Below are 12,143 nucleotides of genomic sequence, written 5' to 3'. Positions count from 1 at the left end.
TAAAACAGGAGGGTCAGAGGTTTAGCTATAATATACGGAAGTTAGGGTTGTAGATAAATGGTACAGCCTCCCATCAGAGGAAGTAGAGGCTGATACAGTGAGGTAACTTAAACTATCCTAAATCTACAGTGGATTAAGTTCTAAGCCTCCATGGCATGAAAATAATGGGGAAACTAGATGGGTATATGGTTCTTATCGGCTGTCATTCTATGTTTCTGTTATGTGTCATTAATAAATTAGAGTAACTTCTAAGTGGAGGGGATGACTGCTAAGCAGCCACTGATGATATGAGCAAATGACACGTGGCTTTTAGTTAAGAGGGAGGTTATATCACCACGTGACTAATACGATGTGTTCTGGGAATGAGCGATACTCAATCCTATAAGGAAGTATTGGAAAAATCCTCATTACAGCATCATCTGCCCAGAAAGTCACAAGTAATAATTTCAACTTCAAAATGTCTTTATTGCTTTTCCAGTTGTGTTGGCATGTGAGAGAGTAAATCTGATGAGCCATTCCGAAATATATTAGATAGCAAAAAGTATACAAGATACAAGATAGCACTATTAGAAACCCACAATTTAATGGCAGATAAGAACCATTTGGTCCATCTTGCCTTTTGTTTTGCCTGCTTTGAAGACTCAACGCTTAGCCATGTCTTGCTGAGGGATAGAGGGGACCCCAGAGGGCAGGTAGTTTGGGGGAACCTCTGGAGGTCCAGGAGCAGATATTTCCCAGGGCTCCATTACATTTAATGCCTACAAGGGGTAATCATGCAAACCCATGAGTATTTAAAAAAGGCCTATTGTAGCCCTTTTAACATAGAGGGCTACCCCCCACCCCTAAGAGGAGGCTCTCACCCTATTCCTGCGCCAACCCCTACATCATGATCCAAAGTTTAACCATGATTAGGAGAGCCCATGTCCGAGCAGTTTTGTAGCCTTTCGCCACTTGTCATTGTATCTCTGCAACGATTCCGACAGCGGCTGGAGAGGTCAGAGATCTCTCCTCCGCTAATTCCTTAGAGTGTCTTGGTATGGTAGTGGCTTAAGGAGCAGAGATATTATTGGACATTAAGTATGCCAAATTGACTTTGGTGCTGTGTTTGATTGGTTGTTATAGTTGTCATTCCACCAGAATTCTTTTTTATACATAACTTGGGTGTCACACCGTAGTAAAGCACACTGGCAGGGGCAATAAGATTTAAGCCATTGGAGCCACTGAATTTACTGCTCCTTTTCTCTGTACTACAACGGACGAGGATAAGCGGTGTATTGATGTGCGGCTCTCTGTGTTATGGGTCCTCTGTGCTGGGTGGCAGGACATGACGTCCTACCCGGTACTCTTTCTCAAAAAGACAAGTGGGCATTAAGGTAGGGTTGTAGAGCTCCAGGACCACAAACAGGCCACACTTTTGGCATATCCCCTCTTTAATGTGGGGCAGCTCAGTCAAAATGTTTGAAACCGATTAACCCTTTCAGTGCTCGGGCCCTTGGAAGGCTGGGCCAGGTACTGTAGTTTTTCTATAGCTAGGTTTAGGTAACAGGCCTCTAAGCATAAAAATGGTCAAGTTAATAGCTTTACTAGAGAAAGAAAATATAGGTAGGAAATATACCTTGATGGTGTTCTTCACTCAGGTCTGTACACCGCCATGAGTGGCAGAAGATCATGAACGTAGCCGGTGTATGTCACGTGGTCACGATGCCAACATGCAGATAGAGTTCTTTGTTGTTGTAACTCGCTGGTATCCTGAGCTTCTGTATACTTGACCGTCCCCGACTGCCACCTGCCCCAGCCTTTGTCTCGCCAGACTTCACTCTTGTACTTCCCTTTGGATTTGATGGCTTGGTACTTCCACCCATATCCCTATGATACCTTTCATCCCTGAACCACACTGCTGATTTTTATCACCTAGTTACCCCAGCTGCCACAAGCGTCTATGATCCTGCACCTCTCTTTATTTCTCATCTTCTGGAAGGTCACCATCCCAGGGTGTGACATATACATGGGTTACTTTGTTCTATCCTTTTCAGCCAGCTGTATCATTATATGTCATGTTGCCCTTGATTGGTGTAAGGCTTTATTGAAAAAAGTATTCTATGAGACAGTGACCAATTTATTATCATATTTTATTTTTATAAAGCTTTCACAATACATATATTCAAAAAAGGATTGTAAAACACATGAATGTGAAGTTAATTATAATATATATACTACAGTATATAACATTTAAGCAGTCTGTGTGAAAAATATTTCCATAGCTGCCTATTTGCAAAATTGTACCAGCTAGTCTCCCTTTTATTTTTAGTTTATTAAGTTACACTGAAATGTGAAATGCTTTGAGATGCACCTTTTTCTCTTTTACCAACCAGATTTATTATCATGTGTAGAAAAGGCGCCAGTCAAACTTCATCAATAAAAAGCTTCCACTCCAACCATCATATGCACGTTAACACATATGATAGCCCTTTTAATGTTTGTGGGATTCCCCATACACAGTTTCTCCTCTGCCTGCTACCCAGATATTTTCTGTGCGGGAGATGTTTTCGGCTCATGATATACCTACCGCCAGTCTGCTCCGGCGCTGGCTTAGCTGAATGTTGTGACCTCTGTGTGCATGCACGAAGAGCATTCCCATTGGTTTCAATGAGAGTGCTTTCCTGCTACTGTCCCAAGGGCCCCAGAGCGGTAGGGTCCTTAAGCCCCCATTTTGTGGTAGACTTTGTTGTTTGGTAGTAGTCTGAGCTGCTCCACTTCTGTCATAACCTGCGCAGCCTGTGAGCTCTGCGTTAATGAGACGTTCAGACACCAGACGAGAGGAGACGCTCTACAGCAGATATGGATATTACCTGATTAACCCAGCGCAGAGCCGGCTCCTCTCTCCCAGTGACCATCCCAGGTAGGAAGAGTGGGAGAGCTTAAGGTCACAGAGAGTGCTCTTTTTCCCTCTCTCCACCTCCCTTTCCTTTCCCTCCATGTTATATGGGCTCATGTGGTCCGTCACAGGCTGCGCAGGCGCTCGCACACTGCTGGAGAGAGGACTGCAGCCCCCAAACAACATGGAAGTGTCTTGAAGTGCAATGGCTGACAGTAACTTAGTTTAGAATAAGCTTAAGTGTTATAGTATATATTATATTAATATGATCAGGTGTGACATCATGAAGGGATGTTGAAAAATTTGCAATAGACTCTTTCTTACTTTATTTTATAATATGTTATATTTTTGGAGATGTGAAAAAATTAAAGCTCCCTTATCTGGCTTCAGTTCCGGAATGACGGAAACCTTGGAACCTCTGTTTTAATTAGCAGTTTTAGTTTACTCTGTAGAGAAATGTTGTACAAAATGAGAACAGAGTTCCCTGGGCTGGTCAGAGGTGATCAGAGGACCTCCCAACCGGCCCATGGTCCCCACTGCCCCTTGTGCCTAATTCCAGGGAAAGCCAAATTTCTGCAACAGTTTTTTACCTGATATCGGCAACTAAATCTGTTTTACAGACTAACGTACTATTGGAATATACCGTGCCATGACTAAGTTCACTGCTAAACCCAGTTAAGCCTTAAGAGTTTGCACATTCCTGCTGTTGTCCATCTTCATTTCCACATCTCATGGAGTGTTGGAATGTCCTCTTGGAATGTTTCCCATGGAAATGCTGCTTAGAATCTAAACACAATGGGCAGTGAAACAAATCCTATATCTAGGGGAAATAAATCAGGACTTATATTAAATCCTTATTATCGCCCAGTTCTCTCCATCCGTAGCAAACTACTACAGCCTCCTAAGTTTGCTCAAACAGTGTACTGATGTGTCTTGTGAATATTAATTACCCCATTTAAAGCAGTTCATTTGTATGCTGCACAACTGCCATCCACGCAACAATCAATCGGGCATTTCCCGAAAACCATCGGAGCATAACACTAGTTCTTCTACTTTTCACATTTACTCACCTATTTATAGTTACCAGCTAATAATAGTTTCGTAAAACCTCATTGATGCAGTCTAAACATCTATTATTAATTGTCTCCATCTATGAAAGGACGGGGATGAGCTGCACATAGCAGTGTTTTCTTACACAGAATCTGTAATTTCAAGAGAAATCGGGTAGAGGCCAATTTCAGGTATCTGGTCAATGTAACATAAGACAGTTTAGTGTCCCATCAAATCCAAGTACATATACATAGAAATAAGTACTTTAACATGTCTTTTACGTAAAAGAGGAGAAAAATAATGACCCACAACGCATTTCACACCAATTTTAGCTTCTTAAAGCGGCCAGTCGTTGGCAGGAAAGGGCTCCCCTAGTTTTCAGGTAATGCTCAGCTGTCATATGCACTTCAATGGCTGGAGTATACCGGTACCTTTAAATTAAGCTCATCTCATACCTCCTAATATTTGAAATGATCAAAGAAGTGTGACTAAATACAGCCCCAGCATTTGGGACCCATTGATAGATTGTCTCCCTTAAAGAAGGGCCCTTGTGGGTACGTAAATCAGACTTTCCAGCTGAGCATGATGGTGTCCCTCTACATTCGGTACGTTGTCCCTCTACATTCGGTACATTGTCCCTCTACATTCCGTACGTTGTCCCTCTACATTCCGTACGTTGTAAGGTTTCTTAGAAGTAGTCAACTTATTCCTCAATCGCTGAAGCTGACTGTGCACATTCCGGCATTTCCTGGGATTCTGTCATATACTCTACTCCTGATCTGTAACCGTACTGCATGCTGAATATGTTAAGTGGGACATCATTCTCGGAGACTTCTGCGCCGCTAACATACGGTTTTAATATATGCTGAAAAGGCATGGCATGTTGTTTCTTTTTAAGGATGCTACTTCCTCCCACTGTGTCTTCCTTCAACATCTTCATCTTACATGTTTCTAGTTAATGACCAGGAGACCCTTAAGTTGTGCATGGATAAGCTCCTGTGGGGACTGGAGCAATCAATAGTGCTTGATCGCCAAGGTTAACGGATGCTTCCTCTTGTATGGGTCTGATTGGAGCCTGTAGACAGCTGCACGGTCTCTCAGAAAGCTCCCATGAGGTTGGCATTTATTAGTCAGCAATCACTGGCTTCAACACACCTACCATTGGAGCAGATGACGTCGTCAGCAGAAGCCGAGAAGGAGAATTATCTCCAATGGCTTTCCAGTGTTGGGGGAATCCAGCAGAGTAGTTGATGGTCATGGTAGGAATCACTATGTTGAAAGGAGACGTGAACTTTCACAGCAATCAGGATTAAAAGTAATTCTGGTGTCAAAAGTGGTCCTATCACCATAGCAACCAATGGAATGGTCATGTTTTACACATAACCCCCAATTTCAGCACTGTGAACTATGACGGTGCCATATAATTCAATACATATTAATAATAATGTGTCTTCTCTTAGAATGACACTTCTGTGATTGTGTGCTTATACTTTTCAGGGAAGTACACCCAAAAAAATCCATACACTCTGATGCTTTTTGTTATTTATATCAATGTCGACCACTAATCTGGGGAAGAGACCTCTAGAGTCCCAAAAGTTTATGTGAATTTACAATTTTTTCTAAAGAAGACAGATAAGACATATAATACAATGCCCACTATGAATATGTTATTACAAACTATTTCTAATTATTAATGACAATTATATTTCTTTTTCCCTTTGCAGTCCACCCATGTTGCGCAGGCCAGCTTTCAAATTGATGCCTTTGGATCTTCATTTATTCTGGATGTAGAACTGAATCAGTGAGTATTAAACCGCTTTGCCTGTGAAGTATATCCAGAAGTACCGTCCCGACCTTGACTTACAGGTTGATGCCTCTCAGAACAATAGCTGGATGTTTGCATGTTGCTAATGAGAATACCTTTACGTAAGAGTTTAGCTTTCAATTGGGGAATATTCCAACCATGAATACAGAGCACATTTTATAAAGAGAGGATCTGGGGTAATATGTTGTGTTTCTAAGAATGCTAACAGGGTGTTAAATGCAGGGGCCATCATGCCCTGAGAGTTCTGTTCCTCTATAGCGCTACTTTCCTCTTCCTTTCTTTCTCATTTACCTGTATGATATAAATTCTTCATCTTGAGATCTGTGTCGTGGGAAGTCTCTGCTCCGCCGCTATCCACTGGTCTGAGTGTACAGAGAGTCAAGGGTTTTAACGAGTCAACCCAGTGCCCTAACTCTCTCAGAGAACACAGACTGATGGATATAGGATAAGTGCATATACCGTATAGACATGACATTTAGGGAGACAGACTTTGTAAATCAGTATTGTGAATCCCGAGGTCTAATTCTCAGAGTTTCTGCTTACCGAGCAAAGATTTGTGCATTTTCTGTACCAGTGACTGATATGCACTTCGTTATCTTGAAAACCCAAGATATAATATAATAATCTGGGTCTTATGGTCCCAACCGACAAACATAGAGATCTGGATCAGCAAGGAGCCTCCAGACATAACATCCACCAGACTCATTTGTGATATTAACAGTAACGGGAGTTCTCAGTCCTGTACATTGGAGGAGAGTTAAGTGGTGATAGAGCGGAGGGTCTCCCAATCACATTGTGACCATGCAGCCTGATGGGTTACAATATTAAGAACCGAAAAATGCCGGCAGTCATCTTACTCCCCATCAGGATTCAGTGGATATTTTTTTAGTGGACTGGGAACTTATTAGCAAAGTGTTACATCTTAACAATTATATTTAGAATTTCTGATCAAAATTATTAGGGGATAATGTAATATCCAATTTTAATATTAATGAACAGAACCTCTCCACTTTTTTTGTCTTTCCCTCTGTCTCGGCACGTCACACCAGTGACTGCAGCCTGGGAATGGCCCATTTGGCCCTTCAGATACATTAATGAGTATTCATATTAACCTTGGGTTTTTTAAAGACACGTTCATTCATAAACAGACCTTTTTCTCTGACAAGGTATCCTTCAGTAGTACACGTAAAAGGGTCAGGGAAACATTTGCCCACTGAGCTTGTCCTAGAACAATCACACATAAGGCCCTCAAGCCAACTGGCATATAGTCTCAGAAGCCTAAATATGTTTTTAATTTCCATTTTAAAAAAACTGCTGGAAAATAATTCCAGTGCCCCCCACCATCATTTCAGCTCTGCGGCAAATCTTCCAGCAGCGGAATGTAAAAGCTAACCTCTTTTACAGCGAGAAGGCAAAATCACAGATGAGTTTTCATTTATTATTAATAGAATGCTGCCAGAAATACAGCAATAAACAAACTGCTTCATGTACGGTTTCTCATAATTACACGGGCTAAGTGGCCATGGATCCATTTGCTGATAATACTGAACTATGGGGGGAAACATGAAAATACAAATTTGTTGATTTTTGGCTGTCTCATTAATAATAGAAATACTGCACTATAATTGTTCTGGCACTCTCATAAGCTTACAAATGTCACCACTTTGAAATAACGCCATATTGTTTGCTGTGCGTAACCAGAATGTGTCATTGTTCACTACTGTACCTTTTAGCATTACTAGTTGCATTTATTAAACGTATCTATAGCATGGGTTTTTGGTCAATCGTATTTGGTTAGAGGAAACCTGAGATTTGTGTGAAATAGTGCCAGAATTAGCATATCAATCAATTTTCTGTCCTGAAATGACCTCCATTCTCCTCCCCCACCACAAATGGACTGGAGAAGAAAATGAGCCCTGGCACTTTAAGGTCAACGGCTGATGAATCACATGCATGCAGTAGCATGCCACACAAGCAGCCCCATACTAAAGCATTGCATTGTAGGAGCAGCATTAAAGGTCAGCGGGGGGCGCTATTGGGCAGTGGCAAATGGCCAGGCCTATCCTTAAATTTACAGACTGCTTGAACATAGACCAGCAGAAGAGGACATTCCAACAATTAAAATGAGGATAAATCCATCAATGGTAAGGCATGGTCATGCTATTTGTGAGAACAGAAAGTTAAGATCACTGCTTCTATAGCATGTACATATGCAGGAGAGGGCTGGCACCTTCTAGCCTGCGGGGCAAGTAAAGCCAAATGGTCCCATTGGCCCCTTGTACCCCCCATATGCAGTGACACACACATTATGTACACACAAACTTGCACACTCACAGTTACACACATACACATGCTTACATATAGTTAGACTAACATACAATCACTCATACACACTCATGCTAACACACACACTCTTACATATACATATTTATGCTCATACACTTACACATCCATGCCAGCACACATACACATATACACATCTATGCTAACACACAGACAGTTACACATTCATGCTAACACAAACACTTACACATATACATTACTGCTCACATACACTTACATATACACATTCCTGTTAATACACACATATACATACATTCTCATTCTAACACACATACTGACATTACATTCATACATATTCCCTTACCAACTCATTCCCTGCCCCTCCATCTAGAAAAGGTAGGCTAGATGGGAAAGGGACCAGGGAGATTAGTAAACTAAGACGAGCACAAAGATTCTTCGTGTTGTGTGTCTTCGTCTTCGTATATGCTTCGCCGCCGCCATGTTCATTTCTTCGGTATTCGGGCTGAACAACAAAAAACGTGTTCGTTTTCATGTTCGCCCGATTACGAATGCACAAGTCTACTAAAAACTATAAATTTGCATCTTAAAAATGGAGCATTAAATACAATTTTTAGTAACACTAATATTGGATGTGTGTCAGTTCTGTATTCGATAATGTTTTTTGTGATATATCTATCCCCTTTATGTAAAACAGAGGCCTGGTGGTATTCTATGTTTGCCAGGTCACAAGTCTACCTTAAAGAATCAGCATCCCCAACTAATTCTGGAATTTAAAGGACCTAACAGACGTTTTCTTAGTAGGTAAATTGGCTTTGTATACAACCTAATATCAGCCAAACAGCTTGTCTAATGCGAACGCAAATGCTCCCGGGAACATGTAAAAAAAGCAAAGGCGGAATACCTGGCTTTTCTTCTGCTCACAGGTTAACCTATTAAGCATTTCCGAAGACCTTTACATAAACCATTGGCTTTATTATGTTCGATCGAGCCATATATATATATATATATATATATATATATGTATATATATATATATATATATGTTTTTTAGGCTTCTCAGACGTGGTGTCAGCATAGTTGGGCTGGTCTCTTACCTTTGCTGCCGCTCACGTGTCTGATATGGTGTTTTAATGTGAGGCCACACGTATGTCATTTAGCAGCCGCTGGCCTTAAAGTGCCTGGACGGTGGGGGAGCTGTCCTAGAGGGCCACACACTCATCCGATCTGCCACTCCAGCCTGGATACGCCTGGCCGTGCCCTATGTGAACTTAAAAACGTAGCGTGCGGTCTCAGAAATCTGTCAGCTGTCAGTCGAAATGATGTCATCATGTTGCCGCGACCTTAAAGTGCCAGGCCGCCCCACCATCACCAGTCTGGCCCTGTGGACAGCACTATTTGATGCAGAATTGGGTTTAGTCAGCCTCCTCTCTTTGTTCCTACGCACATGTATACACGATGACTAGTGAATATCCAGCTTCATTTAGACAAATTGATTTTGATGTAAAATATTTTTTCCAGTGTCCTGTCTGCTTCCTCCACAAATCATTGATCATCAAATTTCTTAAAACATGTTCAAATCGGCTCTAAAATATACAAAAATACTCTATCTCTGTAATTCACAGGAAACTCTCAATACAAGGAAATGATTCTATTAAGAGAAAAATAGGAAGACAACTGTTTAACGCCTTTAGTACCAAGGCTGGTTATAAGGTATCCACACAAATTACATAGTTTCTTTCCCCCCAGGGCAATAAGGGCTTTCACTCTTAACCCTTTCAGGACCAGGGCAATCCCTTCCCTCTGTCCATTAATGTACCTACTTTTATTTTTTTATGAATACAATTTTTAAAATAGTGGAAAAAGTTATGAATGTAAATTGTACACAGCAAAAATATATTAATTAACTTGCCTAATTCACTTTTTTCTTACACTTTTTTCTTCTTTAACCCTTACCTAACCATAACCATGTGTAGCACATTTCTCAGTAACTAAGCACCTACCACCTTAAACCTGAACTTAAACCGATGAAACCAAAAAAATAACCCCTTAGGGTCAGGTACAAAAGAGATTAACGTTAGTAGTTTCATCGGCCTGAATTTGTTGCTATCCTAAGCTACGTAACTATGGAAGATCCCGCATTTGGCTGCATAAAAAAGCAAATGATCAAAGCGACCACAAAGGAAAGCCCGCTGCCCAGATTACTTAGATGTTTTGTGGTTACTATTGCTTTTGACTTGATAAAGGGAGGTTGATACTGTCCAAAGCTTGTCCTTAAAATTGAACGTTAGTCCAATAAAAAGGTATTATTTTATTATTTCATGCTAGTGTTTATAATGGCACCGTTTTTTACCATGTGTAGTATTTGAGTTGATTGGCAAGCAGGGGGTTAAGATACCCTATGGGTAATTGTCACTATGCACGCATTGCTTTAGTGAAGTATCCGCCTTACTTACACGGCAAAATGTTATCATTAACATATTGCTGATTCCAGCGCGGAGCAGGAAATCCCTTGACTTGTCATGAGTGCCGAGCGGGGATCTGCAGCGCTGATCAATAATCAGAAATCCAGCAAGTTATGGGCCTATGTGAGTGAACGGCAATAGGTGAACACTGGCTTTTCTGCCTTTAATTAGCTTTTAATTCTGCCCATAATTACCGTAATTTAGCTCTGCCCAGTTATTATGGTGCAGATTATCTCACATACTAACATACATTTAAACCACACCATCTCAAAGACACATTATTATTAGTATTTTACACAATACTAAATAGTGCCCCTGGGCTAAACATGTGTTAGAGTGAATCATTTTAGTTCCTTTAGACCCAAAACAGGAATAGTATGTATAAATACACACATATACATATACACATACACTGCACTTACAAATGCTACCCTTACACATTTACGCTTCCATTCAAATGGGTCACTTAGCCATTTCCAGCTACAATAGTCATTTAGAACATTAACAACATCTGTGCTGTGTTTTTGATCCATTTTGTTATTTTAATAGACACAATTTGCTCTTCTTTTTAAACATGGGGATATTTCTAGGTGACCCCAAACTTTTGAACAATAGTGTACATACACATGCACAATCACGCTTGCACTTACACACAAACTTACTAGCTCACACTTGCCCATGCAGCCTCATTACCCCTCCCATATTTCTTTATCTCTCTTCTTCATCAATCCCTATCTCCCCCATTTCTGCACATCTTTGTAATGATCTCATTCCTTTCTCTTTGTCTCTCCTCATCATTTGCTTTCTCATGTCTCCTTTTTCCTTGTTCAATCCTGTGGTGGGAGCACAAGTTCTGTTTCTCCAAACCTCTGCTTCAGTGGTCCCTTGCGGTGCGCAGTGCTGAGCGCCAGGATTTGACATCATGACGTGGTGCTCAGAATTAATCGCCGGCACGCAGTGCTAGGGAGCGCTGAAGCAAAGGTCTGAAGGGACATGCTTGTCTCACATTTGCTCCTGTTGGGGACAATGCAAGTGGCAGCAGCCAATATCATAAATGCTTACTAAATTATACAAATAACTGGCCTTACTCCCATTGATTTCATTGAGAGTGATACAGAGCATGTGCAGAAGGCTTCCTAAAACGAGCGGGAGATCCTTCTACCTATCCTTCCTACGTTTGATCCTTCTACCTCTCCTTCCTACGTTTGATCCTTCTATCTCTCCTTCCTGCTTTTGATCCTTCTACCTCTCCTTCCTGCTTTTGATCCTTCCACCTCTCCTTCGTACTTTTTTGATTAGGGAACTCCTGCACCTTTCCAATATGTTATCATTGAGGCTCACTGGAATATATTTATTTTCTCAAAAAAAGTACCATCCATGTACCTCTGAAAATGATTGTATCGTTTATATTGTTAAATAGATTTACTAATTGCCAGTATAGGGAGATTAATTTATTATTATATGATTAGTTTTCACTTGTTTAACCTGCAAGGAAAGCTCTATTCCTTGGTTGCGATGTTTCTAACTAATGCACATTAGTCTATGAAAGACGTCGGCTATGATTTAAAGTATGATTTTTTTATTTTTTTTTTCTTGTAGTATATAGAGGGAAATTTTTAAATGTGTC

General features: G+C 40.8%; 1 protein-coding gene across 6 annotated transcripts in view; it reads left to right on the top strand.

Annotated features, from left to right (window-relative positions):
• ADAM22 (ADAM metallopeptidase domain 22) overlaps window positions 1–12,143 on the top strand; it is a 65,952-nt gene that overhangs the window by 1,881 nt on the left and 51,928 nt on the right. For all 6 annotated transcript variants that reach the window (XM_053466226.1, XM_053466225.1, XM_053466227.1 and 3 more), the window contains exon 3: window positions 5,650–5,726. In XM_053466226.1, coding sequence (XP_053322201.1) covers window positions 5,650–5,726 — 77 coding nt within the window. The remainder of the gene's footprint in view (window positions 1–5,649; window positions 5,727–12,143) is intronic.

Source organism: Spea bombifrons, chromosome 5, assembly GCF_027358695.1.
Source record: "Spea bombifrons isolate aSpeBom1 chromosome 5, aSpeBom1.2.pri, whole genome shotgun sequence".
Classification (NCBI taxonomy): Eukaryota; Metazoa; Chordata; class Amphibia; order Anura; family Pelobatidae; genus Spea; species Spea bombifrons.
The sequence above is the reverse complement of the archived record's forward strand: the minus strand, read 5'-3'. Positions and strand labels throughout refer to the sequence as shown.